This window comes from Penicillium vulpinum (assembly GCF_028829585.1).
Source record: "Penicillium vulpinum strain IBT 29486 chromosome Unknown utg000003l_segment0_segment0, whole genome shotgun sequence".
In the NCBI taxonomy this organism is placed as follows: domain Eukaryota; kingdom Fungi; phylum Ascomycota; class Eurotiomycetes; order Eurotiales; family Aspergillaceae; genus Penicillium; species Penicillium vulpinum.
Genome location: NW_026643243.1, coordinates 4324779 through 4336845, shown reverse-complemented (window position 1 = coordinate 4336845; position 12067 = coordinate 4324779). Strand labels below are relative to the sequence as shown.

The following is a 12067-nucleotide window of genomic DNA, read 5'->3' as shown; positions in this document are numbered from 1 at the left end:
TATAATCACTCGGATCTCATCTGCTCCTCTTCTCTCTTCTCTCTTCTCTCTCTTCTACAACTTCAACTACTACTTCTGGGGACAGCAACCATGTCGCTTGCTCTGCTCCCCACAGAGCTCATCCTCATGATTGAGGAGAATCTCGAGCGCCAACGCGACCGCAATGCTTTCATTCGCACAACCCCGCGTTTTGCCCTCATCTTCGATGACCAACTCTACAAACACAACACGGCACACCAAAACGCCTGGATCATCTTATGGGCAGCTAAGAGAGGCCTCGATAGCACCATCCGCAAGTGCCTGAGGGCCGGTGCCAAGATCACCCGGCGAGACAGATTCAGATCTCATTTGCGCGACATCGATGCCCCCGAGGCTTTGAACGTCGTCCCACGACACCCAAAACCACACCCCTTGGTCGCAGCAGCCGAAATTGGCTCAGTGGCTTGTATCAAGCTTATCCTCGAAAAAGGTGTCTATCCCAACTTGCTAGACGAATACTACGAAACTCCTATGAGACAGGCCGCAGCAAATGGCCATGTGGACGTTGTGAAGTTGTTGCTTGAAAAAGATCCTGCTGTATTCACGGGTGCTTTCAAGCTGCGACGGCCCATCAAAATCGCTGCAGCTCGTGGCCATTTACACGTGCTCAAGGTTCTGTTTTCTTTCCTCAGACGTGGTGATCGACACATCACCGTCAAAGAAGCTGCACAGATCATCATGTACGAAGGACTATGGCACCGCCATGCAAATGTTATGGAATACGCATTCAAAAAGGGCGCCGATCCGAATGACAAAAGTCAAGAGCCCACGTTGCAGTTTTCGTCGGATTTACGCCCAGATGAACTACCCGAGAGACCACAAGTTCGGCTGGTCCAATCGCACAAAAGCATTGAATTCATCCGAGGAATTAGCACCCCTGGCTGGTCAGCGCACCTATCAAACTCACTCCACGCTGTGCTCCTTGGTGGTGATGCTGATTTGCTCAAACTTATGCTTGACCGTCGTTGTGATGTTAAGAAGCTTGGCTACGAGGCCCTGGAATACGCAATTCTTAACAAAGATAAGAAAGTCATCTTTCAATTGATGGACATGGGAATCAGCTACATCCCTCGATTGCAGGCTGGATATTCTGCTGATGAACCTGGGCCTTGGGAGATCATGATCAGGGGCATCGCGAAAGAAATAGGAATCGAGCTATGAACAGACTGGTACATTTACTCCAAACCCAAGAGATCATCATTCCTGTATCAGCAAAATATTTGATCGGTCACCTATTTGTCTTGAATTTTCATCTCTCACCGATTTGATCTTGTTTCTTTTTCATCTTTTATCCGGAAGACGGAGATCACCCTGACAAGAGACAAGATGTCTTTTGTTCTTTAACAAACAACAGTTGAACTGTGAAATGGAGAAATTAAATCTTTGAGTATTCATCCGCTCATTGTTAGAGCTCCCCGAGTAGGCCGCTAGAATGTTTTTTAGTTAGTACACAGAGAAAATAACTAGGTCATGACAGCCCTTGAAGGCTCTCAGTCTGCTCGTGTAGCAGTATACTATATATAAACTTACATGGATTGATATTGGATTAATAGACCATATGTACATACCGCTTCGGTACGAGGCCGTTGTAATTGAAACCATCCATCCATTTGTACTATATAGTTCGATACTTTGATTGACCCAGACTTAGCCTCCTGAACCTATTAGATCATACTTGGAAGCAACCTCTTTACCCACCCAGATTGTCGCAAACCCCGTCGTCTATATCGCAATAACAACTGCCTAACAAACGGTGCGAGTATCGCTAAGAGGTTGTGAAACTTTTACTGATCGATACAATGCCAGTCTCATAATTACCATTTGAGCAGCGGCAAATATTCTTGTGAAGACCTTTGTGGAGATCGGCTCCATTACTAGAATACCAAATGTGAGGATAAGTAGGAAATGTATATAAATTATACTACTGGAATACATCATGTGAACAAGGACACTTATCCGAAATCAACCTGGAGGACTATATATCGTAGTAGCAGAAAAGCTATGAGTAGAAGGCTGGTGTTTTGCTGAATTAAGTATTAGATCCCCAATTTGAGTATTGCAGTACTGTGTGCTTGAACCCCTCTTCATTTTGGGCTTCTGATATGATTGTAGAAGTGTTATCGGATTTTATGGCCCTACGAAACGGTGACCTTCCGTAGGATGGTCGTGGCGGCTCATCAACAGAGATAAATCCTCTTCTGCGATCCACCATTGCATTCATTACCAACAGGTCCCATAGACTCTCCATGGGAATCAAAGGACTGCCAAAGCTCCATTCCGCTTGAACAACTGCGGCGTACTCAGAGGCATCCACCTCGAGGGGTGGTGCGTGAACTTCAACTGTGATGGATCCGCCATATGCAACTTTGCATGCGAGGCCCTCTGCGTAGGTTTTTGTAGCAGCAGAATCGCTATTATGCAAGGAGAGTAGTTTGCTGATCTTCCAGCTTGACACAAATATATTAGTTAGTATAGCCAAAAGATAATTAAGTTGGAGAATGTACCTTCTTCCATCGTTGATGTCACCAAGCCAATCTTCAAGCCAATTAGATGAGGTTGCCGAGAAACTGTCACTGGATTCATCGGAATGATCCCAAAAGCGATGATCAATTTCATTATCAGTTAAGAATTTTCTCGACTTGATTTTCGCCTTCTTTGAACAATCAATCCAGAGATCGAAATCGACAACTTTGGTCTGGTCGCCGGCCGTGTGCGTTCCGAGCAGTTGTAGAGATATATTTGGCGGAGACGCTAGCTGCGCAATCAGAGAGGCTCCAGGGTTCTGCGTTATGGATGTCATTCTTCTTTGTTGGAGGTTATGTGAAATCTTCGATGAAATGGCTTCAAATGAGCGAGAGCTGGGGGGGAAAAAGCGATCGTCCGCTCATTTATATGATGGGCTGAGCAGACATGACGCATATTCCATGCAAGCACCTTAAAACGCCCACTGCGTCTAGGCAGGGCAATGTGTAGTATTATTGGTGTAATAAGGAAAATGATACGACCGAAATTCCATCGTGTAATAGCCCCGGCAGCTGATAGTCGCGGATCGTCCATCTCGAGCCAATCGAGCTACAAACTCGATTATTATATAATTCCCGAGACGTTGTAGATGTGATCGGCTGCAGGATGGTATCAGAGGCGGCTATTAATGGGGACTCTTTCTCAAACGTAGCGCATGCATTTGGCTAGAGCCTCTCTTCGAATTGTAATAAGGGGAAATTGAGTGATCAAAGCGCGAATGACTCTTCCCCACGAGCTGGAATTATGAAACCCGGCAAAATCCTAAAAATGATTAGAGGAGAGAACTATGTAAGTGGTTAAATCACAAATACTGTAGTGGGGGTTTGAGCAGGGTATGGGGTCCTGGCGATGTAACAGTGCAGGGATGTAATACGATTAGGATAGTGGGGTGTGGAGGACAATGGGCATTAGCCAATAACAAAAAATGAAGCTGGGAGAGTGACAGAGAATGACAGAGATGGAAGGCGGAGGGTGTACTCCGCCGCATTCGTTTGATATATATTTTCCTATGGATTTACAGGATACAGGAACGGGCTGATTCCATACTCTTTATAAACCAGCCTCTGTATTTACTCTCAGGAGTGATCCCAACTTGGCGTTTGGCTTCGAGTTCTTGCTTCAGCTAGATGAAGCTCCTGCATAGTCATACGCAGCTAGTTAGACTGCAACAGCTTAATTGAACTTTGATTGATTGAAGTTGTTAGCCGCTGCCAAGCATGTGTGGCATGCCCTGAATCTATACCTCGCGTGGGAGACATCGACTTCGATATGTACCTATCAAAAGTACAAAGATAAAAGCTTACGATAAAACTATTGACTAGTTACTTGAACATACTACTAGGATATGCATATATCAATATCAAATTTAGTAGTTCAACAACCTAGCATCAACGACAATATCTCTTAATAAATCACGCATTTTACGTGCCTCCTAGCAAGGGGGAAATTATAAAACAATACAGATAATTATATTGAATTCCAAGGCTTACTGGAATGTGAGTAGACAGTCGGGCCACCTGCTTGAAGTTACGATAAAACTTTGCTTATTGATAGAGGATGTTTGACGTCGGATTATCTGATTGTCTGTCAGGATACCTGGTAACAACGCGCTGTGCAATGCTTTGTGGGTATAAAATTTCAACTGTCTCTTGTCCTCTTTCTAATGTCGCCCAACCCTCATCTCTCATTTCCCCACCCCCCTTCAACTGGGATCTCCCACCCTCAACGAGCCCAGTACGAGCTTTTCTTACGTGGCTACCTGTCATCATGGCACCTCTTCCTCTTTGCAGGGACACATTGGAGACAGATGAGCATATGAAGCTTGTAAAAGGTGACAAAACATCGAGAAGCGAGAACACTCACTTAGAAGAGGAGCTTATAACGGCCCCTCTATTCTCACTTTCCGCATGCGAGGTTCTGGATACCGAACGCCTGAATAATGAGCAGGCTATCAAAGGAGACCAGACATATCCGCAATACGGACTACTTGGTCTGCGCAATCGATCTGCGAGCAACAAGCCAGCACAAGAGGATCTTGTGTACGCTAATGTGTCAGCGCCTTGGTCTGCTTTCATCTGTGGCAGCCAGGGAAGTGGCAAAAGTCACACTCTGTCATGCCTTCTAGAGAATGCATTAATCCCATCCTCCCCGGCTGGAAAGCTATCGTCTCCTCTTGCTGGACTAGTTATTCATTATGACAAGTTCACGGCCTTTTCCAGCACGCAGCTCTGTGAGGCGGCATATCTTTACTCGTCCAAGATTCCTGTTCGTGTTTTGGTGTCGCCCACCAATTACCTTGCCATGAAAAAGGAATATGAGAAACTGGCAGGTGGTTCGAAAATGTTAAAGGTTCTGCCACTGTATCTGCCCCAGAGGGATCTCAACATTGGTATGATGAAGACCCTGATGGGTATCAACAACAAAACTGAGCAGCCTCTTTATATCGAGGTAGGTCATCACACCTGTCATTCATGCTGATAGCGTACTAATGCTCTACTTACATAGGTCGTTATGAAGATTCTTCGAGATATGGCAATTGCCAACCAGGGAGATTCCGGTTTCAACTACATCTCGTTCAAACTTCTTCTGCAGCGTGAAACCTTCTTGAAAGGTCAGCTAATGCCACTGAATATGCGCTTGGCAGTGCTTGAATCGTTTTTCGAACCTGGATCTGTGCCTGGTGCAAGTGCGGATAAGTCAAAGAAACATAATATTGATGATGTCTGGAAGTTTCCCCCGGGGACTTTGACAATAATCGATTTGAGCTGCCCGTTCGTTGGCCAAGAAGATGCATGCGCACTGTTTAACATCTCTGTTTCTTTGTTTTTGAAGAACCGCCATGATGCGGGCCGCATCATTGCCCTTGATGAGGCGCACAAGGTTCGTGGACTTTATCCGACTTCTTGGGTCGTCCCTGTTCTTCTATACTGACACTCCATTTCATTTTAGTTTATGAATTCAACCTCGCCCGAAGCTGCCGATCTGACTGAAACGCTGCTCTCTGTCGTCCGCCAGCAGCGTCATCTAGCCGCGCGAGTGATGATAGCCACACAGGAACCAACCCTTGCACCTGCATTGCTTGAGCTTTGCAACGTCACAATTATCCATCGATTCTCATCTCCGGCTTGGTTCAAAGTGATCAAGTCACACATTGCGGGGGCTGGGATTGAGGGCACTGGTTCAAAGACCACGGCCTCGTCGACGATCTTTCAGAAGATCGTTCGCTTGCCGACTGGGGAGGCTCTGGTATTTTGTCCAACGGCACTTTTGGACATCGCAAAGGACAGCGACCAGGAGAGTGAGGAGTCTTCAAGTGCTGCATCTTCCAATCTGCCAGATACTCCAGATGGATCGCCCTCTGTGGACATCGCTCAGGCTACGACAACCGAGTCGGACTCAGACTCTGAAGAGGAGCCTACTCTGTCTGGTGTCATTCAGCTCGGAACAGCCTACGCCCACATTCGAGTGCGGAATCGGATCACTGTTGATGGTGGTCGCAGCGTGCTTGAGCGTTAAGGTGACCTCAAGGTTGAAGTGAAAATGCAAGGTGCATTTACCGCGCATGACAGCTCTCCGCTATTGGTTGAACATCTAAAAGATGGATTTATGTGTGTTACTTGAAAGTGACAGGTGATCAATACAATGATTGAAATTATTTCTTCATATTTATTGTATGCCGGCGTATTTCCGTATCTAGTCACTACACAGAATAGAAATCCGGAAGATTCACAGTCTATTCGTGAGGCGAATAAACTACCATGTCTACCCTCAATCTTCTTTTAGATTTCCTTCACATTCCACGTCATGTTTGAAGCTTGGTTGAATGCTGACGACGACTAGTGACTTGGACTAACAGTGATGGAAGTGTCGGAGAGCACAAACACACACACTCAAGACCGAACGGGGACCTTTTATTGCGACAGTCAAGACAAGGATTTCTCCCGACAAGTAACCTAGATACCATTTGGACTATTTTAATATCTCCTAAGAGTTGTCCAATAAGTCCTATTCCGACCTGTGTTCATGCTTCGTACAACTCCTTATGTACTCCAATGCCGCCTCATAGGCAACCCTTTTGAAATCTCAGAGCCTCTCAGAATGTAAGATTGTGTTTGAACTAGTAAATGTAAAAAACTGAGTTATTCTTTTACCATCTCCATGTCATTTTTGTGCGTGGACCGGGGGCTGGTTGAAAATGTGAAACACCTATTCCCTTGGCTTTGTGCGACTTGCGTGCATATCGACGAAGAATACCAAGAACCCAATACTTCCGGTGTGCTTAGACCTTTCGGAGTCATTGTCTCACATTGCGTAGATTGTCGAGTGCAATTGCAGTCAACTTTCAGAAAGTACTGTGTTTGAATAAGTGTTCAATATGGGTCCCGAGGTCAGGAATTCTCTAGATATATAGTTCCATATAAGCTTAATTTTTATGAGATATTTGACATTTAAGCCTCAGGGTCTTCTTATGGCAACAGGATCACTCAATGAATTATCAGTAATTAAGACGCTTCAAAAAAGCTAGCTATCTCATGAATCCCTGACAATCGCCATTGAATCTAAACGGGCCGCAGTGGTAGGGGTCCCGTGCCCTAGCCAATCACTATGATTACGCTGAGTATATGAACAGGCAATTCATTATAGAATCTTTCCATTGCAATACGGAGAGGAGCTATGACGCGCGGCCAGTCAAAACCAGAGACGTCGTGCATCATGGATTGAGCCAAGGAAAAATTACCATCTGGGCTGAAAATGAAGTTGCAAGCTACAGGAGCAACAGTCTTTTTTCTGGATCTCTTTGACTGCAACACAGTAGTAAATTCACATCACGGGGATTAAAGGATGTGGTCCTCATCTAACTATTTTGTACTCCAACACATACCTGGGAGCACGAGGCGTGATGGATCAAGGCACCACGGCAAATCAGCCCAGAAATAAAGATGGAAATTGAAATTTGATAAGACCCTGTGAGAGATTCAGTCTGCTGTGACTATTATAGGGACTATAAAGTATCGTGTCCCCGTCGTATATCTCCCCTGACTTTGATTTCCTCCAAGCTAGCGAATAGTATATTGTGGCCCGACCTTCCAAGATTGACAAATATTTCCCCAAATTACTTCGCTTGATATCAGTTATTACTGAAACCCATCAACATGCGGGTTGATATTATCTCGTTGGTGGCTCTAGCTTCAACAGCTGCAGGTATGACCATTTGTCCCGGGAGAATACAAATATATCTAACCGTTCAATCAGGTCTCCTTGTCACCTCGCCACGAATTGGTGAAAAGATTGACCCTGATATGCCCCTTACTATCAAGTGGCAGGTTGTCGCGTAAGCTGTTGGTTTTTCAACACGAAAACTCACAATATGCTAACCAAAATTGCAATATCAATAGAACGGACCCGGATACCTTTAACATCGAACTGGTCAATCAGAATGTCTATCCTCCGACAACAACGGTTGTGGCAGAAGATATAGACTCTTCCAAAGGCTCCTATACTGTCAAAGCAAAGACATTCACAGATACAGATGATGGGTAAGTGCAATTTGATTACCTTGTCTTTGAGCTACTGACCTGATAATCAATATAGGAAGGGATATCAGATCAACTTCATCTCCCCGGAAAGTGGCATTCTGGCTCAGTCTCAGCAATTCCGAGTCACCGAACCTGGTGCAATTGCTAGTAGCTCTGGTAAGGAAACCAGTACTGCGCTTGAAACTTCGTCTGCCTCGTCCTTGATGTCTTCCACCGCGTCGACCAGTGATCTTACTTCCTCGGCTGCTTCCTCGACTGCTTCCTCTTACCTGTCTTCGACTGCTCACTCCTCCACCAGTGCGTCTACCCCTACCTTGTCCTCTTATCTTACTGCTTCATCTTCTTTCTCTACCCGTACAGCATCTTCTCTTATAACCAGCTCTTCTGCAAGTGCGTCTACCTATTCCATTTTATCTTCTCCCCCTTCAGCATTTCCTGTTTCCATCAGTACTACATCCTCTAAGATCTTGACTTCTACCTTGACGCTTACCACTATCACTTCTTCCTCAGTCTCTTCCACATCTGCACTTGCAACTTCTTCCTCGATCTCTTCTACGTCTACTCCTTCAACTTCTTCTTTCATTACATCCAGCTCTGCCACCCCGACCACTTCTGCTTCCATTACCTCGTCTTCTCACTCACCTACTTCATCCACACATTCCATTTCGACTTTCTCATCCAGCACTACTTCCTCTACCACACCCCATTCTACCCACATTTCCACTACCCCTGGTTAGTAAAGGCGGAAAGCGTGGCTTCCGAGACAGCATTTTGCTTTTCACCCACTACATTGAAGAACAAGTGACTGACTATATCCATAGTGAGGAGCTCAACCGTCACCTCGACCTCGACCTCGATCTCGACTAGCATGTCCACCGCAACCCACTCGACCACTACGTCGACCACCACTCGCCGTACTTCTTCGACCACAACCTCGACTGCTACCGAGTCGGCAACTACCACGAACGCTGCTGCCGTCCTGTTGCCCCCCGCTGGCAGTCTGATTTTGGGTCTGTTCGCTCTGGTCCTTTAAATCTTGAGTTCAGTTATTCGTTCTCCGGCTCTAGGCAACTGGCCAGCTGGACATCCGGGAACTTAAATATATGAGTTGGAGATAGTTCGGTTATCTGTGGTAGTTCTTTTGGACAAAGTCTACTATTTACTGAAGGGATTATTGAAGTGGGTTTATTTTACTAGTGATGATTTATTTTGCTTGATGATGTTGATGTTGATGATTTGGTCTATGGACCTATGATATGACCCTTACATTAATGAGAAATGCGATAATGCTATGCCTGTTTTATAATTTTGGTACTATACTATAAATCACATCTTAGGATTAGCTATTATATTGTTTCATCAAATTCTGCTGCCAAGCAAGGGAAGAGATAGGTTCGAAGCTCACTTCATCAGTAGGGAAAGCTAAAAACCTCGCAGTCTTTTTCAATTAGGCGTGTTGTTGAGGTTTCTACCAAGTCAGCCTAATAGCTTCACAGATAGAAAATCCTTCGGCGCGTAATAAATATGTATAGATTGGCAAAGGTAATATAAACGTGTAAAGATATCATAAGTATTGGGAAAAGAAAAGCGACGCTAAAAGACTGAACCCCCCCCTATTGGTAACCTCCAGGGTTACCAAGATTGTTGAATCGAGATCGATTACATGGTACATACAGGACGGATTTTCGAGTCATCCTGTACCGAAAAAGCGGACAACAAACCGCAATGCAGCATCACGACCTGACGACGCTGTCGCTGGGTCGATCCCAAGTGCGGATATGGCCTATGTCAGAATGTTAGCATCATTTGACCCCGAACAATCTTATTATACACACCTTCAAGAGAGGAAGTCATAATGCAATCTCTCTGGAAGCCAAGCCAGCAGGTAGGATCTTCGCCGACGACTTTGGACTATGGTTCAGTTAGTCTCTTTTGGAGCTAGCAAAATTTGCGCGTCAATCAATGCTTACCATGATCGGGGGCAAAAGAGCCGTTCGAGACCGGGGTTCCACGGGGTGGCTCGGCGTCTGATCGATATCCCCGCTTAACGTGTCTGTTTGATTAGAGTCCGAGCGCACACGGTTGTCGCCGCTGTCGGCACGGTGGCGGTTGGTAATTTGTGAGTTTGACAGTACGAGGCTGGATCGGCTTCGAGTTGAGGCTTGGTGTGCTCGAGGCCGATGGAGCATTCCAACACTGAAATCCCACAAGAGGAGACGGCAGTCGTCGCCGACGCTGCCGAAGCGGTATGTCTTCTGGTCACAACGCCATGGGTCAAATGCTACGCACGAAACCCAGGAGTTGTGTCCTTGGCACCTGGCGACAACCTTGCGCTCGGGGAAAGACCAAATGGTCAATAAATCATCTTGGCCTCCGGTTACGATATATTTGCCATCGGGCGACCAGCAGACACAGATCAGGCCCCCATAGTAGCTGCGGAATATGTCCAATACCCTAGAAGGCGTTAGTTGGAAATTGTTTAGTTCTGTTGACATAGGGTAGACATACTCCTCTTTCAAGTAATCCATGAGTCGCAGCGACCCATCTTCGAGAACCACGGCTAGATGCCTTTGATCCGGCGAAAAGGAGAAACTCGAGATTTTCTGGTTTGCCATTTTCCAAAATGAGACCGGATTGGTCTTCTGGTTTTTGGAGTTCACAGACTTAAGGATATCTAATGGTAGCCGTCCGACCTCGTGTTCGGGGCCGTTCACCTCGGGGGCAAAAAGAGCATCCTCCTTCTCCTTGTCGTACACGACCAGCACACCGTTGGCGTGGGACGCTAGGAACAGGTTTTCGGACCCAGGAAGCCATTTGATATGGGTGACAGGAGAGTTGTTGATGACACCATTTTTGTTGATCCGAGCGTATTTCTGCGACATAGGCTCATACCAAATAATGTCGCCCGCAGAAGATCCCATCACGATGTCCAAATGTGACGATGTCTTGGTAAGTTCGTTGACATCGTGGCAGAGCATATGCGCCTTAGTAAATAGAACTTTGGTAAGATGCTCCTCTTTCGTAGGCGAGCCGAGGTCGAGCCATTGGAATGCGCGATTGATATTCGCAAACGCAAAAATGCCGTTCGGGTCACGATCGCCCAATCGCTTCACAGATGTCTCGTGGGTGATGACTCGCGAAACGAAGGAAGAACTGCTCTTGATGATATTGTTCTTGGGCTTTCTTCGCTTCCCTATGTCCTTCGCTGCCACCGGTGGCGCCGCAAGCGCAATGTTTCCATCTCCAAATTGGGGAGCTGTAACAGCTGATTTCAAGAAAGTCGGAGGCTTCTTTCGCGGGTCGAGAGTGACAAGAGTGAGCTTTACGCCACATGTAGGAGGTGTGGGCAGCGTCGCAAGAGGGTTCGGGTTGATGATAGGAGCTTCAGATGGGTGGGGAGGCGGCGTAGCGAGGAGCAGATCATCTTGGAGGATGTACGTTCCTATCGCAATATAATATGTAAGCTATTTCTCAGATTCTGAAAGATCTAGGATATATAGAGGACATCAGCGACCGCTGAGCACACATACCCTCGCCAACTTGCAATGAACGCCCAAGCTCCGGGTGGGTAATCGTATTGTTCGTTTCTACAACAGGGACCGCCATACCATTTGCCGCCCCCGCCGCATATGCGACAGGGATGGTATAGCGCGGAGGGGGAGGGGGAAGGACGCTGCTGTTGTCAGCAAGTGAAGTGTGATAGCTGGTACCTAACAGCTATGCCTCTCAAATTACGTTGGTAATATTGAAAATAAAGCAGAAGCCTCGGCTTGAAGATTGAAGGGGGAACGAATGGGAAAGTAAGAGGGTTCCTTACAACATGACTAGACGTCACTCGTACAGGCTTCTGGACTCTGGGATCTGGTGTGACCAACAGCTCAACCTTGGAACTGATAAGGCAATTGCGCAAACTTTGAGTCTGCGATGCACTTTACTCAACCTTTGCTGTTTCAGGTTATATATATCGA

General features: G+C 46.2%; 5 protein-coding genes across 5 annotated transcripts; 3 read left to right on the top strand and 2 right to left on the bottom strand.

Moving 5' to 3' along the window:
* Positions 1 to 90: 90 nt before the first annotated feature.
* Positions 91 to 1200, top strand: N7479_006698 (ankyrin repeat domain-containing protein; the record flags this gene model as incomplete). The annotated part of the gene is made up of 1 exon (XM_057254392.1): positions 91 to 1200. One exon carries the CDS (start codon positions 91 to 93, stop codon positions 1198 to 1200), a length of 1110 nt encoding a protein of 369 aa, XP_057108254.1.
* Positions 1201 to 2068: 868 nt separating this feature from the next.
* On the bottom strand, positions 2069 to 2839 carry N7479_006697 (uncharacterized protein; the record flags this gene model as incomplete). The annotated part of the gene is made up of 2 exons (XM_057254391.1): positions 2069 to 2486; positions 2544 to 2839. 2 exons carry the CDS (start codon positions 2837 to 2839, stop codon positions 2069 to 2071), a joined length of 714 nt encoding a protein of 237 aa, XP_057108253.1.
* Positions 2840 to 4329: 1490 nt separating this feature from the next.
* Positions 4330 to 6078, top strand: N7479_006696 (uncharacterized protein; the record flags this gene model as incomplete). Its single annotated transcript, XM_057254390.1, has 3 exons — positions 4330 to 5010; positions 5068 to 5442; positions 5512 to 6078. 3 exons carry the CDS (start codon positions 4330 to 4332, stop codon positions 6076 to 6078), a joined length of 1623 nt encoding a protein of 540 aa, XP_057108252.1.
* A 1637-nt stretch (positions 6079 to 7715) lies between these two features.
* N7479_006695 (GPI anchored serine-threonine rich family protein) lies at positions 7716 to 8966 on the top strand (the record flags this gene model as incomplete). Its single annotated transcript, XM_057254389.1, is given in 5 exon segments — positions 7716 to 7764; positions 7816 to 7894; positions 7959 to 8099; positions 8155 to 8831; positions 8842 to 8966. 5 exon segments carry the CDS (start codon positions 7716 to 7718, stop codon positions 8964 to 8966), a joined length of 1071 nt encoding a protein of 356 aa, XP_057108251.1.
* Positions 8967 to 9832: 866 nt separating this feature from the next.
* N7479_006694 (WD40 repeat domain-containing protein) lies at positions 9833 to 11921 on the bottom strand (the record flags this gene model as incomplete). Its single annotated transcript, XM_057254388.1, has 6 exons — positions 9833 to 9882; positions 9935 to 10010; positions 10070 to 10553; positions 10608 to 11541; positions 11630 to 11772; positions 11917 to 11921. The coding sequence occupies 6 exons, from the start codon at positions 11919 to 11921 to the stop codon at positions 9833 to 9835; spliced, it is 1692 nt and encodes a 563-aa protein (XP_057108250.1).
* Positions 11922 to 12067: the final 146 nt, after the last annotated feature.